This window comes from Cupressus sempervirens, chromosome 8 (assembly GCF_028749045.1).
Source record: "Cupressus sempervirens isolate cs-2001-9-10 chromosome 8, ASM2874904v1, whole genome shotgun sequence".
Taxonomy (NCBI): Eukaryota; Viridiplantae; Streptophyta; class Pinopsida; order Cupressales; family Cupressaceae; genus Cupressus; species Cupressus sempervirens.
In genome coordinates this window covers 111,820,223-111,842,804 of record NC_143125.1, presented here as the reverse complement: position 1 = coordinate 111,842,804, position 22,582 = coordinate 111,820,223, and the positions used below count along the sequence as shown (strand labels likewise).

Here is a 22,582-nt window from a genome sequence, read left to right as displayed (position 1 = left end):
AAAGGAAGTATTCCTGGTGTGAGGCTCAGATGAGAGACTATGCATATAATACATGAATTCCTTTTCTACAGTGGAGCAGTGATCTTACTCCATGAAGTTATCTTTTTTGGGTTGACAATAATGACATTAAAAATTATGAGGTTCCTTCAAGTGCAAGCCATTCTTGCTTATATAATATGCAGCCAAGTATGTGACGATCTTTCCATCATAATGTGAGACTACTTCTGGGAGCTAGTTTTTCTCTGCCACTTATTGATAGCAGGAGGAGGTGGTTTGCATAGGGTGTGAGTTCAACTGGTACTCTTTTTCCGATTCTTGCTGTTTCCATGTAGCTATGTGCTGCTCAGACATAGCTGAAGGATAGGGAGATAGGGTTCAGCTTCCTTGCCCATAGAGGTCCTCTGGTTATTTTAACACAATGTGAATGACATAATTATAAAGTAATGATGCATGTAATGCTATCTGATGAATTGATCTTGGGTCGTAGGGTTTACGACTAGATTGCGTATTGTAGGCTCTTTTTGATGTGCTGTAGAAATTTTGGTCATGAATTGAGAACAATCTGTTATATTTAACTTCCAGAATTGTAGAGGCAAGAATGCTATTGATGATTCTTTTATTTAAAATTAATCATTATATACTTATACTGTTGTTTCTTTTGGATGTCACAAATCAAGGTTGTTTTGAGATTTGAAGACATTGAAGAGGTATGAATAATTTACATTCTTTTTTACAAATGGTTAATTTTTAACTTCCAGAAATCCTTTTAATGTATTTTCCTCTTTTCCATTTGTTGGTGTGTTGTGTAGTACACTAAACTTCCCATTTCCCCCTGCAACTTTGTTATATGCAGATTAAGAAAAGTCAGCATGCAGTCATCAACCCTTCAATTACAATAATTCTTCGAGTTGGCGCTGGGGGCCATGGAGTACCTCCATTAGCAAGTCCAGACGGTAAACACATATCTCATAGTTTAAAATATATTAATCGAAGTTTAGTGCAATCTTCAAATAAATAAAAAATTAAATATTTATTTCTGATATTCTACTTGCATTTGAGAAATTTTCTTTCTTTGCTCATCATCAGCTCAATAGAGAAACAATGACATATCAAGCATTAGGAGTCTAGACAAGTAACTCAGACTGGAAGTTATGCACTATGTTGATAAGGGAGAGAGATTAGGTCTTAGAAGAGGCCTGTCAGTCACATCGTAAATGAGTTAATGGATTATATAAGATGGAAATTGATATGTGAGTGTCATTGAACTGATGTAGGTGTTTGATCATCATGATGGAGGTCATAATAAGTTTTCAAAGCAGTTGTAGTGTACACGTTCAATTCGCATGAACATGAATTGTACCTATGCATATATGAGACATCTAAGTATTGTTACACAGAAATAAAATTAATCAGAATGCATTTATTTAAATAAATCTATAACAACTGTACATGGCTACACATTCTCTTTCACAATAAGCTCCTTACATATATCAGAAGATGATCCCCCTTTATATCATTTGCTAGTAATGCATATGAGTAGAAGGATGACAAGCAAGGGGGCTGGAGGACAATGAAATGTGGTTACAACAATAGTCCATGCAACATACATCATATTTGCCAACTGATGTAAAAATTTAAATAGATTCATTTCATTATATGTTTACATCTGTTTCTTTATAATTGCTTTTTGACAAGGCAAAATTCCACTAGTTAATATCAATTGTTTTTAAAAGGAGAATATATAGTTGTCATTAAGGGCAATTCTGTTTAAGTGACTAATTTTTAGTTTTCAGCACATTTAATACTGTAGCTTTTATGAAAGGCGTTGTGTTATCAGGGGATACGCACTCGGCCAAAATCAGGCTGTCCTTGTTCGGAAACATCACGTGCAGTCCCTGCCTCCCCCTGCTCTCCCCCGAAAGAAGGAAAATGAAATGCTTCCAATATGGTTGCAAAATAGGTGGAACTGTCCCCAAGATTGGCAAATTGTAAAGGTTGCAAAATAGGTGGAACTGTCTCCAAGATTGGCAAATTGTGAACAATTGAAGGAAGAAGAGCACAGCCGAAGGAAAACCAAGTAAGTCTCCATCATTTGAGGTAAGTTCATTTCTTTTTGTCTCCTTGTATGAATTCGTTTGCATTTATTTATTTAATTTTATAAATTCTTTTTTCATTTTTTTTTGTTTTTGTCAAAATTTCAAACACTTAGGGGGGTTTTGTTTATTTATTTGTGTTATATGTTTTCACTTACAATTGTTGAGTTTTACTTTAAGTTGAGTCTTACTTTATGTTTTATTTTAAAACATCTAAGTTAATGTTGAGTTTTACTCAGTGTTACCTTGGCGTGGGGATGTGGTGGTGCGGGGGGACGTCGGGACGAGTTTCGGGTGCGCCTCAATTTGGGGATGGCGGGGGACGGTGGGGGTGTGGTGGCAGGGGAGTGGATGGGGGGTTCAGGGGGGGGGAGGAGGGGGAGTGTGGGGAGGGGGTTGCAAAGTATATATATATATAATATTATTAATATATATGACTGAAAATGCTAATTATGAAATGATACTTCAATATATTATATAACAATGTGACATTAACATACCAAATATAGTTGACTGCAATGAATAGACAAAATTAAAATGCGATTCACAAACCATAAGTTCAAACTTGAAATTTGAAATTTCATAACCATTACTAATGACCATTTGACAAATTAACTTAGTTTAAGATGCAAGATTCAAAATTCATTGTTCAAATATGATTCTATGAATATCATATATCAAAGATGCTCATGATGACAATGAGCCGAATAGCATGAAACAGTGAAATAATAATAAGGTATCGTAGCCATATCAAAGTGAGTATAATCAACAAAATGACAAAATGCCAATAATGAGAATGGAATCATCTCAAGTGCTCTCTAATCATCCTCTATGCCGAAGTCCTCATCACTGGAACTACTAGACTCCTCGTGGGTAAGATCCTAATCCTTTAAAGGAACACCAACTAGCCCTACATTGGCTTCTGCATTGGCATCCTCATCAATCTGAGCTGGATCCTTTGGCTCGACATCCCATCGTGCTGTAGGGCTCTCCTTGTACTCACGTCTTTAGCGATCTTTGAGCCGCAAGTAACCATGTAGAACAACCAACTTCTTCACTCTCTTAGAGGTAAGTCTGTTCCTCTTAACAGAGTGAATGAAGCTATAGGTGGACCAATTCCTCTTTGCAGTTGAGGAGCTAGACACCTGAGATAACAAAGTTGAAAGTTACAACTTACAAGTTACAAATGTTCATACAATTTGTAACAAATGATAAATGGTAAATCGATGATTAATAATTATTGAATCAATGAATCATAAATTAAAATCAGCAAGGCAGAACTCTTCAAGTTAAGATTATAAAGGGCTGGAATTAGTTATTAGTATCACAAACTTGAGAAAGCAGTCGGATGGCTAGTGAGGTGATCTTTAACTTCTGTGACCCCTGACATTTCCACCGCAAAATGGGATTCTTTTGTGCCATGGTTTTGAGATCCACCTTTGCAATATCCGAGTATCCTACAAGTTACCAGTTTTAAAGTTTACAACATAATATTAAAATTATAAATAGCTTAAATAAAGTTATAAGTAAAGTAACAATTACTTATTAAAAAAACTTATAATTATAAAGAGTTTAGAGCACTGAATCAAGATTTAAAGATTACCTGAAAGACTAGCAAATTCGGACCACTCCGTGCGAATCTCACTAGCAGTCTCAGTACCATTAATTTTTGCAATGCATCGAAAGAACCCATTCTTCACCTCATCATCCCGAAGTGGTGTGACTCTACCATGCCTAGATATGTACTACTTTGGGTTCAATGCATAGGCAGCCATTTGCAAAGGAGTGTTCAACTTCTCCCACCTGTGGTGAATGATAGGCTCAATGTGCTTCGTATAGAATGCTAGAGTGGGGTCTCTCTCACGCACATCAGCTCTCATCTGCCCAAGCATGGAATCAATGCCCTCATAAACCTCTCGAAGGCTAGGTGAATCTGCATCTCCATATCTGATCACTTGAAACAATGGAGTAATGATGGAGACTATGTATTTTGCATCACTCCAAAACTGATCACTCTTCATTGTCTCCTTTACCCTCTTCCCCTGCTCTGTTCTGGACTCAGGCCATCGATTCCATTCTTGTGTCATAACCATGAGTTGTAATGGCTCTTGCAACTCAATCATTCTCTCCAAGAGAATATAATATGATGCATACCTGGTCTCAACTGGTTTCAGGAATTGCCTCTTTGCAAAGCTCCTGAAAAGTGCATGTGATGTATGGTGATTGCAGATAAACATTTGCACCTCTCTCCTATCATTAACCACCTTTCTAATCCACTCTATTTTTCCCATGTCTTTGAGTGCATTGTTCATGGCATGCACACAACATGGAGTCCACCAAATATGCTTATAAGCTGTCTCAACAAGCCTCCCTGCAGCTTTGCACACATGTGCTGCATCTGTCACAACTTGGACCACATTTTGTGGTCCAACCTCCTCAATGGCTTCCCTAAGCACATGAAACTGAAAATCAGCATCTTTATGATGCCCTGAACAATCAACTACCTTCAAAAAGTATGGGCCCTCCATGCATGTAACCATAATGTTGATGAGTGGATGATGGCTAATGTCCATCCACCCATCCATGATAATGCTGTAACTCTACTCCATCCGACATGCTTTCATTTGCTTCATCAAGATCCCAACCTTGCCATAGGCTCTATCCAACACTGTAGTATGATGACTCTCCCTTGTTCATTGCCATGGTCATCATCCTCACAAAATAGGGAGATCGAGGCATATTTGTAGAGATTCCATTGGCCAAGAAGAAATCACCAACAACATCATCTAACCGGTCCCTTGCATGCATGTTAAATAAATGAGCAATGGGGTTACTACCACTAGGACTTGGAGTTGCTTTCCATTTCCCCCTACTGCTCTCCCCTGCTGAACTGTGTGTAGGTGAGGAGAATGATGGTGTAGGTGAGGAGAATGATGGTGCAGGTGACATAGTCCTTGCTCTCTGATGCAAGATACAAGTAGATGTATCTTGCTGCCCCTATAACTGCTGTATATGCTGTACTTGTTGCCTAGCAGACAAAGATCTAGGCACTAGAACATCACTATCATCAGGAATGCCCCATAGTTTATTCATTTCAATTCTGTATTTGACATTCTCAGGATTTGACAAGAATATGCATGGGTTCACACCATAGCCACTCCAAAAAAGAAGTTGTGAATTAACTCTTGTAATGCTGCCAAACCATTCTGGTCCACATATATTGCACTTCCATTTGCGTGTGCCACCACCTAAAGGTGTAGGGCATGTAATTTTTGTAGCAAACTGTTTAAGAGGGGATTTTGGATCATAAGGACCCCTAGCATACTTCATCAAAATCTCTGAAGGGCAATCAGTAGAAGGCACCCCTGGTGCAACATAAGGAGGCTCTTCCTCAGGCTCAGATTGACCACCTACATCAGCTCCATGATCACTTCCTTCAGGCTTAGGTTCAGGCTCATAATTAGATGCACTTGGCTCATTAATTTTCATGTCTTCTACACTTTGGCCGGATCTAGAAGCCATTTATAAAACTGCATTTCACAAAATGAAAATAAAATTGATCATGATACATTTCAGCCCAAGTAAAAATAATTTGAAACTTAAAACTTTACTATTTAATTTTAGCATTTACCATTTAAAAATTTTAAGTATTAAAAAATGAAGTTAAATACTAAAAGTAAATACTAAATAAAAATATGGCAATATGGCATATAGTGAAACGTATTTAGTAAATACGTTTTAGCATATGCCATATTGCCATATTTTTATTTTAAGAACAATGAAAAAAATAAAAAATAAATATAGATAATAAAATAAAAAATCATAGAACTAAGAACTATCAACTATCAACAAGATTCAAGAATGAAACTTGAAAGTAACTTAGTAAAACTAAATAGGAAATACTAAATACTAAATTTAAAAATTATAATTTGATTTTTTAAACCAAAAAAATTAAGTGAAATAAAAAAACCCTACCTTGAAGGCTTGAACTTGAGGAGACACTTGCCAAATCAAATCTTCTTGCTCCTCTTGCTCATCTTGATCTTGCAATCCCCTGCAAAACTACCCACTAATCTCTCACAAGCTCCTCCAAACACTCTTTCTCACTTAGCTCCTTGCTGCTCCAAAATGGTGAAATGAAAATGAGGTCTATTGGTCTTATTAAGCCTTCAAATCGACCACATGGGACCCACAACCTATTAGGGTTAGCATACTTAAAAAAGAAAAACAAAAAAAAATGCAAAAACACTTGTTTTTTAAAACTTTTTTGGGCCTCTTCTCGGAGCATCCCGCGAGCACCCAGGAAGCACCCCGCGAGCACCCGAGAAGCACCTGCGCACCCAGGAAGCACCCGAGCACTACGTCCCACTTGGGTGCTCGAGCGGTGCGGCGGTGGAAAAGCTACTGGTGGGTGTACTCGGGTGCGTGACGCACCCGCACCGGGTGCGCTGGGGTTTTGACCCAGGTGCACCCACCCGGGTTACACTAGTTTTACTTTATGTTTTATTTTAAAACATTTAAGTTAAATATTACTTTTTGAATAGTATTTGCACATGATAAATATAATATATGTGTTAAGTATTATATTTGACCCCTTAAAGTGATATTTGCTCAATAATCAATTGGACATATGCTAAATAGATCACTTAAGTTGTGCAACTCAATAACATGTCTTTTTTTGAAGTGTGTCACGTGTAATTGCATCTAGAGAATGAGATTTACCTCTTGCATGCAAATGCAAATGACTAAAATATGCTAATGTATCTAGAGAACGAGATTTACCTTTTCCAATCGAAATGCATATAAAGTCATAGCATATTTTCAACACATGCAAATGCACTTGGAGAGTGCGATTTGCTCTTGAAGCCCAAAATAAAACATGCATTTGCATCTATTGAGTGCGATTTTGCACTTGAATGGAAACAAATGCTAAGGCAAGTCATTTTAAATAAGTAATGGACTTCCAAGTGTCCGATTTACATGAAAACTTCCTTTTACATGCAAAATATGTCACATGCAATAGCACTTGGAGAGTGCAATTTGCTCTAGGAAGCCAAGTTGTGGACTCAGGCAAATAAAAAGTGCATTTTTAAATATCCAATGAGCCTTCAAGACCATGATTTGCATGTAATGCATTTCCAGCCAAACATGTTACATGTGATGGCCTATGGAGAGCGCGATTTTGCACTTAAATACATGTAAATGCACTTCTAACTAATGAATTTTACTTGTAACGTGCCTTGGAGAATCCAATTTTGCATTCAAAACTCGTTTAATTGCCCTTGAAGACACCATTTTTGCACTTCAAAGCCAAAAACACCTTGGGCATATTATTTTATGCATATTTAAAATATGTAAGAGGGTCAGAAGAGTGCGATTTGCACCCAACACATGCATTTCTTTTCAAACATTACATGCAATGTCTCCATGAGAGTGTGATTTGCACTTCCAGCCATGATATGAATGCACTATTTACATGTGAAAGTATCTATAGGGTTCGTTTTCACCATTCCAACTCTTGCAAATATATTTGACGGACCCATTTTTTGCTTTCCTAAGTCAAAAATGGCTCAAATTATTGCATTTCTAGGGCATGTTTTTGCATCAAAACGCCCATATACATGTATTTTGTAAAAATGTTTTCGATATGAGTAAGTTTGGAGACCACATTTTGGAGATTGCAAGTTTAAATACCCATGTTATTGGGCTTCCTAAATCCGATTTGCTCAAAAAACGTGTGAAGAAAAAAGATTGCAACAAACATCTTGGTCTTGCATTGAATGTTTGAACTTTTCAAAGGCTCTTTGTTGTTGCGTATATTTGCACTAGGAGAACCTGATTTTGGAGAAGACTTGTTCATTTCAACTTCTCTTTCCTCCACTTTTGGCTCATTGAGCTCCAAGTAAGTAGAAGATTTCAACTTTGCTTATATATCTTGTTTTCTTTGCTATTATGTTGCATTTTTTGACTCATTTTTGTCCATTTGTTCAAAAGCACGCCATATCTTTTGCAATCTATCTTTAAATATGTTGAAATTTTCTCATTGCAAATGCTTTAAAATCCTCCCTCACTCCAAAAACGAGTTTTCCCGTAGAAAAACATCTTGAAGTTTGTCATGTCCTAGGCAATAGTAAGAGGTATGTTTTTGTTTTCTTGTTTGTTTGTTTTGTTTTCCTTTTTTGGAAGAAGTTGTGTAATAACCCTGCTAATACTAATTATACTAATTTTCTCACTAATCAGATGTTCGACATTTAAACAAACACTTGTCAAGCATACTTATTATCACTGAAAATAATCTTTGCTGGCTCCTTACTATTGTATTCACTCAAAAGAAATGTAGTCCATCTTGTTTAAGTTTTGCAACTTTGTAACTTGAAATATTAGCTCAAATTTTCATAGCATTAAATCAGATACATATACTGCCCAACAAGTCTCAGAAAATCGCAAATTGTCAGAGACGAACACAGACTCTAGTTGGTGATCCTAATGAAACCACAGGTGTAAGAAAAAACCCCAATCACTACTATAGGAAATTCACACCCTCCCTAAGATATATAAATGCAGACCTGCAATGGTGTCTGTAGATTCCTCAAATGAGATTGCAGGGCCACTAAGAATGCCCACAAGAGTGTTGGGAGACTGTAATGTCCTCGTTTTTGGCAAGTCTGTGTGGGTGATATAGTTAGCTCATCATAGCAACCCTCGTGAGCTGACAGGGGTTGGGGTCTCAGTTGAGTACTTACTATTTTTAGTAAGTCTAACAATAAATAGAAACATATAACAACAGTTTTCCTTTTATTATTTGCATATGCCAAAGAGATCACATAATGCTTCCAATGATGATGATTACAATGATCTCGGAGGGTGTATATATACTGCCCTCCGAACCTTCCCGAAGGGGTCCATCGGCTACATGACAATGCTAATCTATTTGTCGGCTACACAATATCTACCGATGACATCAACCCATCGGCTACACAATATCTACCGATAACATCTTCCCCCCCAAAAGAAAAGTCGTCACTTGGTGACTTTAGAACTAACAAAATAGGAGACAACGACATACAATATAGAAAGAATATATACTAGAGACGAGGTTGTGATCCTGAAGAATGTTTATGCCAGTGCAATTCATACACTTGATCTGTCCGAATGCGGAAATCCTTCTGAGTCTGCGTATTAACCTCTAGGACTTCCTTCAAAAGAAGCGTTGCATCCATAGCCTGGGCCTTAGCTAATCGCAATTCCTGCTCGACTGCTTCCTTATCTCGCAAAAGTGCTGCACGCTCAGCTGCCCACGCTGCTTGCTGGCTGGCCAAGTCCGCGTTTAACTTTTCTCTAGCCTCCCTCTCTGCTGTCAGAGACCTCTCAGCTACGACCTTTTCTGCTGCCTTGTCCGCCTCTGCATGCCTGTGAGCATAATAGACTTCTTTATACAACCCCACTATCTCATGCTCCAGCTTCTCCATCAGAGTGGTGCACGGCCCCAACTTAGGCTCGATGACCCAATCAGCCAACATCTCAGGTGTCTCAATTGCTGGCCATCCCTTGTCCTCAAAGCACGAGCGAAACCGCTCCGGACCAACCCCCCTGATATAAGCCCGAACCAAATGCAACTCTTTCCTACGAGTCAAAGCTTGCAATGCAACAGTGTGTCCTTTCTTCAGTGCAACCCACATGGCTCTGAGGTAGTCCCTGCATCTGTCCTCATCTAACCCATAATCCTCCTTCGCCACATTGTCCATGGTCCATTCCCCATCACTACTTGTCTCTGCCACTCCTGTGGTAACCATGTCCACATCTGGTGCCGCCTACTCCTTCCTGGGCGCATTCTTGGACTGTGGAACTGCCACCTCCTGTGGCTCCGATACGGCGGCTGGTCTTAGGGAGACCCCTCCATTCCTTGGGGATTGGATGGACGAACCAATTTTTTTAGGAATGAGTCGGAACTGCTGCCGCAAAAATGTGCTTGCTCTGTCCATCACCTCCATCTTCTCGGGCTGCTCTGACTGTGCTAGCTTGATTGTCTCATCTTGCTGTGCTGACTGTACTAACTGTGTTGGCTGCACCTCCGCGAACAAGGAGGATGAAATAGTGACCACAGCATCAGAGCTAATCACATCTAAACAAACCTGAGGTTCTGGCTTTGACATTGGCAACTCTACCAACTTTGGGGTGGCTTTGCTAGTGCAACGGGGTCTGGCAAACAACCTTGGGAAGGCATGCTCTCAGTGGTGGCCATAGGAGAAACAACATCCGCCGTGGCCGTCGGGAAAGCAACATCTGTAGTGGTCACTAGTGCAACAACATCTATTGCTCGTGGGACAACATCTGCTACTGTCGGTGGGGTCATAACGATCGGTGCATGACGTTGGCAAAACAGAGGAATGTGTGAAGTGGGAGTGGTCAAGTGCACTGAAGTTGGCAACTGAGGGGTGAAGAATGTGGACCCGCCACATGTTGCGTTGCTGCCAACTTTCGTAGAGGTACTCTCTTCCTCGGACTTGGCCCTGCTGCTCTCTGAAGTGTCCTCCCATCCGCTATCTGTGTCTCCATAAGCCTCCAATCCTTGAAATACCTTCTTTTGCCCAGCTGCTGTTCCACTCGTGTCCAAATGTCTCTAATAGAATATTGGAGGCTCTCTTGGCGCCAACTTTCCCCCTGGTGGAACCTCAAAATCATCAAGCGGTATCTGGGTAATGGCTACCTCCAGAAACAAGCCAATGGCATGGTGTGGCATAAAGAATGTCCAGTGCTGAAGTGTCATGAACTTTTGCATCCTGTTGGTGAGGATCGTAGCTCAATCACACACTTTCCCATTCATGATGTCATTCATGAATACAATCTATGGCAAAGCTACATCCGAAGCCCGACTTGCCCCTGTCAACTTGCTTTTGATGACATCCATGATGCATCTCTAGTGACCCTCCCAAATAAAATCTTGCCGAAACCCTCTGCATTTGGCACCCTTGACCACTGATTCCATTTCTTCTGGCGTAAGATCGCGGTCTAGTAATTTCACCCAATATTCTTTTCGTTGCTGATACAGCGTGTGGTTTTTCATTTCCACTTTCCGTCCTCCTTGGCCAAGGATGCCAAAAACCCTAGTGAAATCCTTTGGTTTGAAAGAAACTGTCATGCGGTGCTTCTTGTACAAAAGTGTACTGGTTTTGCTGTGCCTATTGTATGATTCTATCATGGTTCGCAAAACCGATTCAAATAATCAAATGGAAAACACTGGAAGCTGTATGGCCCAATGCACCTGTGATCGTACCAGAATTTGTTTGATTACCTCTGTGTCCGGAGTTTCTTGCCACCATTTTCGACATTCCCTGCCATTGAGTCCTTCAAACTGAACTGTATAGTGTGAGAGTTCAGCCCTTACTTTTTGCTTCTTGTTGGTGGATGCTGATGGCCCTACGACTTGAATTTCAGAAGCCAAGACTCTTGTATTCTTCTCCATATTTGTCTTCAACTGGTTCTTCCACTGCTTCCATTTCCCTGCGGATTCCATAATAACGGTCTCTTGGTTTACCTTTATAATGTAGGGTTCCTTCTCTTTTCTTCTGTCTTCCACGGCAAAGGTTCTGACAATGTCTACTTAGCTGTTCGAACTTTCCCGAAAATATCCTTTCCTTAATTCTTCTTTTTCTCCCACGGTGTATGAAGGGAGTCCGCAGGATGCTTGATCTTCCTTGGTGAGCTTTCCTCCCTAGATAAATTTGTATGCGCAATGCATTCTTTCCGTCACCGCTATCATCCTTTCACTTTTCCCACGGCAGCAATAATTACCTTCCTGTAACTTCTCTCGCGGCAAATAATGGCAGCCTGTTTATCTGCAGAATTCTTCATCGCGAACTACCCACGGAACTGCAAAACACCTGTGCTAGGCAACTGTGCCACCACTCCATAGAGATTTAAACTCTACGGCTTTACAAACAGCCAGACCTCCTCCCACAATGAGGAACCCGTTGGAAAATGGGAGTCCAAGTATCACAGGCGAAGACTTGTACAGACAATGGTTCCTTTACACTCTGCTGTTTCTTCCACATTGCTTGTTACCCGTCTCAGTATCAACCAGTTGAATACTGTGCTTTTGCGGATCAACACTATATTGTAATTGCTTTATTGCGACCTCAATTTTGATTTCTTGGAGATGTAGCTATTCCTTCTGCAATGGGAGTGTCTGGCATTGTCGATAACTGTTTGTAACCACGATTGAATGTGTCTTTGTAGATGCTGGTGCGAGCCCCATTGACTTAGCAATGAAGAAGAAGAAGGCTCAACTGGGAAATGAGGGGAAGTTGCGGAGTGGAAGACTTAGCTGTGGGCTTGATAAAGGAAAATTGCAGAAGGAAAGTCCGCGGACTACCTCATCCTTGGGACAGGTGTCCGCCTCCATACTTCGGGTTTCTTTTTTTTTTTGTCTTTTTTCCTCAATTTTTTTTTCAATTCTCCCTCCAAGTTTTGTCATTCTTCGACGACAAGGGGGTCGTTTTGACATGGTACATCTTTAGCTTTAAGCTGTTGACTGCCTCTGGTATTTCCTGTCCATCTAATGTCCACAACTTTATTGCTCCATTGTCACCTACCTCCTGGATCTGGTATGGGCCGACCCATTTGACTTTAAACTTTCTTGGTTTGATTTCATTCCGTCCATCATACTTCAACACGAGCTGTCCTGGTTGGAACTTGTTCAGTTTCAAGTATTTATCATGCCATGCCTTTTGCATGTTCTGTGTCACCTTTGTGGCCCATTGTGCCAATAGCCACTTCTCCTTGAGTTTGTTCAGATTATATAATTTTTCCCTCAGGCTTCTCATGTCGCCTAGCTTATTCTCCAGTGCGATCCTCAGACTTGGTATCATGAATTCTGCTGGTACCACTGCCTCTTGTCCGAACATTAACTGAAACAGTGTGTCCCATTGTTACCTTGTATGCTGTGCAGTATGCCTAAAGGGCAGAGGGCAGTTTTTTCTCACTGTCTTCACCTTTGACTGCGCATGACTTGTAGATGATTGCTACCAGGATCTTGTTCGTAGCCTCAGCCTGTTTGTTTACGCTCGAGTAGTACGGGCTCCGTAATGAATGATAAATCTTAAATTCAGTAGTGAGCAGACGATAACATGGTTAATGAAGTGTCCTTCCCTATCACTTGTCAATTGCAATGGAATCCCATACCTGGTAATAATTTGCTCATAAATAAATCTCGCTGTGCTTATTGCCGAGTTATCCGGTAGTGCACGTGCCTCCACCCACATGGTCAGATACTTCGTTGCTACGACAATGTATCGACACCTTCTAGTTTTGCTCACCTTCAAAGGTCTAATGAAGTCCAAGCCCCATCTTTCAAAGAGTTCGTGCGCATGTGAGGGTTTAAGCGACATGAAGTCTCTCTTTAGTAGCTTCTCGGCCCTTTGGCAAGTGTCACAACTGATGACCCATTCTCGCGCGTCATTGTACACTGTTGGCCACCACAATCCTGCCAATAGTATCTTCCTTGCAGTGGTGTCAGGTCCCATATGTCTGCTGGTCTGTCGTGCGCTTCCTTCAATACTTTTGGTATTTCCTCCTCCAACACACACCGTCGTAGGATTTGATCCGGCCCCATTTTGTATAGCAATCCATTAATCAATTTAAATGTATGGCTCTTTAATACCAATTTCCGTGTTTCATTCTCTGGCATCTCCCTCGGTGGTTTCCTGTGGACAAGTACTCCCCAATACTCGTGTACCATTTTGACAGTACTGCAATTTGAAATTACTATGCATCAGGAAAATCATCGTTCATGCCGCCGTCCGCTGGTTCACTTGTTTTAATTCGCGACGGATGGTCTGCGCTGACATGTTTCTTCCCGACCCGTACAATGATTTTGAAGGTGAATTCCTGTAGCAAAAGTAGCCACCGACTGATTCTTCCTTGGATGACAGGTTTATTCACCAGGTACAATAGAGCCTGATGGTCTACATAGAACACGAACGGTGTTGCTAGCAAGTAATGTCAGAACCAAAGTAATGAGACTCGGACTCGGCAAGGTTAACTTGACTCGTGACCCGGATCGGCGGTGACTCGGCAAAATGAAAAAACCTCAAAATTTTGAGATTTTTTAGGATTTAAAGAACATTCCATGCACCCATTATTGAATAAAGCGTAAAGACACAATAAAATCATTAAATAGAAGATAATTTGATAATAATGTACATACTTAAAGTTAAAACTTAAAAGTCAAACATCGATTACATAAGTACAATACTACAAAGGTAAATTGCTAAATACTATATTACTAGTAATTAAAGTTTAAAGTTTAACTTTAAAGTTTAAACAGTAGTTGAAGCCTAAAGGAAATATAATAAAAGAAAAAGTGTAAAACATAGAATCATATATAAAATGATAAATCCATGCAAACTATCAAAATGTATATGTATTATGTATTATGAAATCCAACGCATCAAGATTCAATAGTCATCATCAAATTCAAATGTTCCAAATTCTGATCCTATATTAAGTTAAACAAAAAGTTAAAACAAGACTATAAGTCTATAGCTATGGCTCCTAGTCGGAGTCCTCATCGTCATCATCATCGTCATCGTCATCGTCATCCTCATCCTCAACCTTAGGCTCAGTATAATCTATGAAATGCCTCTTAGTAACGTGTCTAAGGTAGGTCCTGGATGTCTCAGTAGCCATAGCATCAGCCTGTGAGGTGCCTCTAGGATCAATTGTAGTCTCTGCCTCTGGCTCTCCCAATGTCTGTGAGGTACGACTAGGAACAACTGGAGCTCTCTGGTCCTCTGCTGCCGTAGCCACAACCTCAGCTTGGCCCTCTCTATCTGCTTGGTCAAGCCACTGTAGGTCCTCATCATCAAAGACAGGATCAGAAGCCTCAGTCATCCGTTCAGACTCTGGATCAACCTCCTCTAGAGTAATCAGAGAGGTGTCACTATCCAAAATCTCCTTGATCCTAATGTGTAGGTTGTAGTGCACAAAGACTAGCCTATTCATTTTCTCCATAGACAACCTGTTACACCTCTTTGAGTGGATGTGCTCGAACATGCTCCAGTTGCGCTCACATCTAGAAGCGCTACTTGGCTGGCTCAAAATGCGGATGGCGATTTGCTGCAAGTTTTTGGTTGAAGGCCCAAACATTTGCCACCATCTATCTGAATTTTGAAAAAAAGAAAACAAAAAAATATTAGTCTCATTTCAAAATTTGGACTTTAAGTTTAAAGCTAAAAATTTAGAAACTAGATTGTATAAGGCTTAAGCTGCAATTTTTATATGACCTTTTTTGCAAATTTCACTTGAAAAAATGGCCCCTGATGCATTATTATAGGCATCCATCTCAAGCAATATATTTGTGGGATTAGGAGACATCTTCTATATCACTGTGTATAGGCCACTAAGAACCTCCTCATCCGCCTTGAAATCATCACGAAAGCGGTATGTTGGATTGAGGTAATAGGCTGCTACATGGATGGGCTTATGAAGCTGATTTTGCCATCTCCTATCAATTATCTCCCAGATAGGGCCATAGTTTTCCTCAACTCCTACATATTTGGCCTTAATAGCCTCCTTGGCTCTATCCATGCCCTCATAAATGTAACCCATAGAGGGCTTCTCGCCATCAACAACTCGTAAGATGGATACAAGGGGCTCAGTGATCTACAAAACAATTAAACGAAAAAACAATTTAGTGAATGATAAAACTTTGTAAAGTTGCACAATGAAAATAAAACAAAAATATGTATGAGATAAATTAATTTATAAAATTTTAAGACTTAAGTTTTTAAAATTTAAAATTTAAATTACCTCCACAATCTTTGAACATGGCTCCCAAAAACCTTCATCATCATAAATGCATTTTGTTACATCTATCCCTGCAGGGCTGGTGGCAAAGAAGGAGGAACTTCATTCTGGACCGACAAACATGCACCTCAACTCTAACCTTGAAGATAGCAAGGATTTTAGTGTGATAAAGTTAGAGGCAAATCTTGTGATACCAGGACGAGCCAACTCCTTTCCCTTCTTGTATTGCCTCATAGTGCTGAGGACCAAGGCATGATTGTAGATGAACTTGCAAAGATTATTGGCCTTGGTAACACATGATTTCACCCGTACAAGCTTGCCAATATCATCTAACATGAGGTCGATGCAATGGGCTGCACATGGAGTCCAAAAGATTTTTGGGTGTCTCGCCATCAAAAGTTTTCTTGCAGCAATTTTAAATTAGTTAGTAAACAATGAAATTTTTTGATGTATTAAAAGACTTTTAATTTCCAAAATTTAATGAAAAACTAAAACAAATTTTTTAGGAGTAAAACTTAGAAAGTTAGAAGTTAAAATTTTACCTGCAACAACAATTAGCTGCATTATCAGTCACCACTTGGACAACATTCTCTTCCCCCACCTCCCTTATGACCTCCTCAATAGTCTCACATAAGAATGTTACATTTTTCACATGTGAGGAAGCATCTATGGACCTCAAAAACATGGTGGATCCTGAAAGTGAAAATTAAACAAAATAATTATCATTCAAGAATCAATAGTTAATAAAACAAAATTTTTATTATTCAATAATAATATACATTAAATTTTGGACTTCAAGAAGTAGAGCATGATGAATTACCTCTGTTAGAAACAAGAAAATTTAGGAGGGTTCTATTCCTCCTATCTGTCCATCCATCCGTCATAATGGTACACCCCTTTTGGCTCCAAATCTTTTTATGGTCCTCCAACTCAAGTTTCATCTCCTCAACCATATCTAGTAAGAGGGGGCCACTCAACTCATCTTCAGTGGGGGCTTTGAACCCCGCACCACAGATGGAAACTGCATCAATCATCTCCTGCCAATAAGGAGTCCTATTACATTTATAAAAATATTTTAATTAGCATATTTCAAATTTTCAACATCAAGTTAAAAGCATAAAATTGAATATAAATTTTAAAACTTAAAACGTAAAACAATCAAATATCAATGAAGTTGAAGTACCTGGCTGCTATAAATGGAATGTTGCAGAAAAATCAAAATTTGCAAATTGCTCTTACTCTAGCTTCATGTATCTCCCTATTCCAGCCCATGCTCTCAAGTGAGGGTTGTGCACCTGGAGTGGTACTCGGTACAAAAAAATTGTCCAACCTACTAGATTTTCTGACTCTAGGATGAAAGGCAAAGCCAGTATTACTAGAAGGGGCAGCAACCGTAGCACCACTAGAAGTGCAAGGAATAGATGAAGAAGAAGAATGAGCAACAAAAGCACTAGGACGATAGGGGGGACGGGAAGAACCTTCTCCAACACAGCCTACTGACTCAGAAACATTTGCAGATGAGCGTGGAAGGGAACTATAACCAATCTGAGCTTACTCTTCTAATTGTTTTCTTTTTAATTCTTTTTCTTGTTCATATTTTTCCAAGGCTACATAACAAAAACGTTTAGCCTCAATAGTTGCAGCTCCACAAGGCTCAGTATCATGACCATGTATGTCAGCAATATGGTATTTTAATTTATTTATCCCCCCACTATTAATGGTTTTGCAAAATAGGCATTTTCTTTGAGTTCTCTTTCTACCCGGAAAGTCTATGGTGAACTTCCAACACTCATCTTTTTTATTGCCTTTAGAGAGCTTGGGTTTTTTACCTCTAGAAGCCATTATGAGTAAGGAAAAATGTAAAAGTTGCTGCAATAAGACATTTTAGACCAAATATTACCATTTCAACATTGTATTTTATGAAGATCTAAAGTAAACAAAACTCATAAACAACTAAAAAAAATTCATGCAAAAAACCCATAAGCATAGAGAAAAAAATCATCAAAATCTAAACAATCAAGTCTTACCTCTTTCAAATGCTTTGGGAAGTGTTGAGAAGAGCTCTTATAAACTCCTTGATGATCTAAATGCAAGCTCCACTGTCACAAATACAAGCGTTTCTCCTCTTCCTTTCAGTCGGTTGCAAAATAAGAAAACTCTCTCTCTTCTACCTCTGTCTCTCTTTCTTCTTTTCACTATAGAGTGTTACGGGAGCCCTTTTAGGGTTATAAGAGTGAGAAAGATTTAAAAAAAACATTAAAAAAGTTGCAAAAAAAAAAAATTTTAATGGTTGAATTTTTGCCTGCTGCAGTCGGGTCAAGCTCTGCCGGGTCAGGCGAGTCACTCTAACTTGCGAGTTGCGCGAGTCACGCGAGTCAGGTCACGTGACTCACCGCTCACGAGTCACTGGTCCTTGTGACTCGGCGGGGTCAACGCGGCTTGCTGACTCGCGTGACTCCCTGCGAGTCACGTTACCATGGTCAGAACTTCTACATTGCATAGACCATTCCTAATGCCTCTCGCTCCGTTGTATTGTAATTTTTCTTTGCCTTAGACAATAGTCGATTGACAAAATATACCGGTTGATCTAACTCGTAGCTACCTGTTTGCGCCAAAGTTGCTCCGATTGCATAGTTGGATGCGTCCACTTGAACATGAAATTCCTTGTTCCAATCTGGATATGCCAATATGGGTGCTATGGCCAACCGTACCTTCAACCCTTCAAATGACTCATCTTGTTCTTTGTCTGATTTGAATGGTTCCCTTTTGCATGTTAACCTGTCCAGTGGGTATGATACTTTGGCAAATTTTTTGATGAATCTTCTATAATAGCCTGTGTCCGAGGAATGACTTTTACCTCCGTTACATTTGTGGATGGCTGCATTTCCATTATGACTCTGACTTTGTTCGAATATGTTTTCAATCCTTACAGACTATGTGTCCGAGCAATCTTCCTTGCGGAACCATGAATCTGCATTTCTTTGGGTTTAAGGCTAGACGTGCCCTTCGACATCTTTTCATGTATTCGCCCAATGCCGCTAGATATTTGTCCTCAGTGTTGAATACAAACTAGTCATCTAGGAACGCCTTGAAGTTTCCGACAGATATTTTGTTAAATATGTGTAGTATGATCTGCTGGAATGTAGCCGGCGCATTGCATAGGCCAAATGGCATTCAGTTTACGCGTACACCCTGTCTTCTACCACAAATGTAGTTTTCAGCTTGTCCTCTTCTGCTATGCAAATCTGATTATAACCTGAAAACCCGTCCATAAATGAATAAATCTCATGTCCAGCTACCTCTTCCAATATACTGTCAGTGAATGGTATTGGGAAGTGGTCCTTGATCATTACTGCGTTGAGACATCTGAAATCGACACGTATCCTTATTTGGGTGGTATCCTTCTTTAGGGATATGACTATGGGCGACACCCATTCACTGGTTTGAACCTTAAAGATAACACCAACCTTTAGCATCTTGTTAATTTATTCCGTAACTCACACCGCGTAGTTCTTATTCATCCTGTAAGGTTGTTTCCGTACAGGTACTGTATCTTCAACCATCGAAATGCGGTAAACACACAGCTTTGGCAGAACTCCTTTCAAATCCTTATATGTTTAGGCGAACACATTTTTGTATTCCAGGAATATTTTAAATGCTGTTGCTTTTAGTATTGGATCGCAGTTATCCCCCACCAGTATGTTTTTTGTTTCTGCCTCATCTCCCAAATTCATGGTTTTTACTGTGACTTCATCATATTTTATCTGTTTCCCTTCACCGAATTCATGTGCAGGTGTTTCATCCAGCGGTGCATCTCCCTCTTTTATTTCCTTGAATTCTTTTGGAAATCCGTCTCCATTGTGTTCTTCCTCTATCGTTAGTATGTTGTAGCTCTGGAATAGCTTGTAGTCCTCCATCTGCCAGTGGAAAAGGCCATTCATTAAGTACAGATCATCGTCTGTTGATCCTCCTTCCAACCGTAGGACTCCTTCCTGATCTGGTTCCATTCGTTGCTTCCCTTCATCCTCTTATTTGGAATCTAATGACAGAGCTTCTTCACCCACCATTTGCGTGTGTAAAGCAATGATGAATTTCCGTCCTTTGCTTTCCAGTGATAGTGTATTCTTCTTCCAATCATGTTTAACTTTTGCTTGTATGAGCCATCCTCGGCCTAGAATGACGACGAAGTCAAATAGGAATGGCTGTCTTCTAATTGTCACTGGTTATGCCATCAGGATGCTGAGAGGTTTAATGCCGTGTTGGTCCACTGTTAGCAACTGTAATGTAGGTGGCCACAATGTCGGCTGTGCCAACCTCTTCCAGGTATCCTCCGATAACACATTCACGCCGGACCCTCCATCCACAATTGTGTCTGTTAGAACCGTTCCAAGAATTCCCATCTCGACCACTGCCGGATGTTGTTCGGATGTAAGGGCTAGCAGCATTGGGTCCTCTGCACTTGCTCTACTTTCTTTCTCCTTTCCTTTTTCTCTTGGTAATTTAGTAGTTGGAGCGATGTTTGTGAGTGTTGATCGGAGTTGAGGCATTGTGAGCAGCAAATCGTTTGTTTTGACGGGTACCTTAGTTTGTAGTATCTGTCATACGATATTTTGTTCCACGCAGTTCCTTGTTTAGGTACCTGTGGTGTCGCTCAAGTGTGCTTTCTCCACCTGTGTCGCTTTCTCAATTTCTGTCCGCACTTCCTCCGGCCTCTTCTTTTCTTTCGTTGGGTTGGTGTACAATTTTGCTTGTTTCTGTGTGATTGCCAGAACCTCCTCTTTGTCTGTCCTGATGGTGATCAAATTGACTCTTGATTTCGGGCACTTGGCATCTTCATGATCTCCCGGACCGCACCATTGGCATAACAACTTTGGTGTATTTGTTGATGTACAGTTTTGTGCAAAATGGCCCCACAAATTTCATGCTCGGCATTGAACCATTGGTCGGTCGTTCGCATCATACTGAATTCTGCTGCGGCCCCCATTATTGTTTTTGGCATTGTTGTTGGCATTGTTGTTTTGTCCTCTTGTATTATTTCTATACCCTCCCGACGTGGCACCCTCGTTGCTGGTGTTCCTGTTCCCTCCTGATGCGGAAGCCTCCTGCATTAGAAGTACTTGCTGAGGTCCTCTTGTTTTCATATTGAAGGGGCATTCTTTTAAGGAATGTCCCATAATTTGGCAGATCTCACAGAACTGGGTCTTTGGACAGGATCCTTTCGTGTGTCCTTGTGTCTTACATTTTGTGCACCACAACTCATTTCCCTTTGTCTCTTTCTGCATATTCTTGGATTCCTTCATCATTCTAATCATATGCTTCTAAAGAGCTTCGACCTTCTTGCTGCCTTTTTCTTCATCACTGTTATCTTCTTCAGAAGACGCATCATCTGAATCGGATGAGCTACTTTTCTTCTTCTTCTTCTTCGTTTTTTGTTCACTCTCTAAGTCCATCGCCTGATTATATGCTTCGGTATATGATGATGATGGTACAATTTTCATTTTCTTCCTCAACTCCGACTGTAGTCCTTTAATGGACCCTCTCTTCTTCGGCCCATCTGTCAACTTACTTTCCATTTTATTTATTAATTCTTTTAGCTTTCTGGCATATACATGAACAATTTCATTTTTCCCTTTTGTGGTGTAGATTTCTGCTACAATTTCATTGTCGTTGCACAACAATTGAAACTCGGTGATAAATTCCTTTTTAACGTTCACCCATGTATTTAATTTTTGGGGATCCGTGTCGGCAAACCAATCAACTGCTACACCCCTTAGGGTTGCTGGAAATTGTTGCACCCATTCATTTGTGTCAGTTACGCCATTCGCCATCCAAATTGTTTCACATGTCTTGTAGTGTCTGGTTGGATTGGTCATTCCATCACCATCAAACTTTGACAGCTTCTCCTTTGCTCCTGCCATTATTACTTGATTTTGTGTATGGGGGTTGTTCAATCTTGCAACACCGGCACTGTTCTGTACTCCCACACTAGCGCTTTGCACTTCCACACTGACGCTTTGCACTCCCACACCAGTGTTGTTTCATATAGGTGTCGTATTTCCAACAACTACGATCTTTGGTGAAGAAGGATCTTCTGAAGTTGTCCGTTTTGGAAGTGTATCGCGGATGAAGAGTTCACTCCATGCTCGTGCTCCCTCGGCACTCCGAGCTTGTGCAAGTTAAATTCTCTTCCCTTGGCATGTACAGGTTCAAAAATTCCTCCCTTGCTTCTTCCACCAAATCCAACCATTGTCGAGTCTCTTTCAACAATTCCTCGGTGCTTCGGTGTCCGTCAACAATCTTCTGAAACCTCCGTCTACGCTCGGCCTATTGTGCCAAAATTAAATTTTCTTGTGCGGTGTGTATTCCATCTTTTCCCTTTATCTTATTTCTATCCTTGTTAAGTTGATTTGGCATTAATCTTCATTCCTCTGCCTTCGTTTCAAGTCCATTGGGCAACGGTGCCAAATGTTTACCGTATGGGTAGATAGATTAATGCATACAGACAATAAACAGAAACATGTAATAGCAGTACTCCTTTTATTATTTGCATATGCCAAAGAGATTACATAATGTTTCCAATGATGATTACAATGATCTCGGAGGGTCTATATATAATTCCCGCTGAACCTTCCTGAAGGGGTCCGTCGGCTACATGACAATGCTAATCTATCTGTCGGCTACAA

General features: G+C 40.2%; 1 protein-coding gene across 6 annotated transcripts in view; it reads left to right on the top strand.

The window, feature by feature from the left end:
- Nucleotides 1–22,582, top strand: part of LOC149541831 (BAG-associated GRAM protein 1-like) — a 257,279-nt gene that overhangs the window by 112,296 nt on the left and 122,401 nt on the right. For all 6 annotated transcript variants that reach the window (XM_089796903.1, XM_089796905.1, XM_089796904.1 and 3 more), the window contains 2 exons: nt 678–707; nt 854–953. In XM_089796903.1, the coding sequence (XP_089653029.1) occupies nt 678–707; nt 854–953 (130 nt within the window). The remainder of the gene's footprint in view (nt 1–677; nt 708–853; nt 954–22,582) is intronic.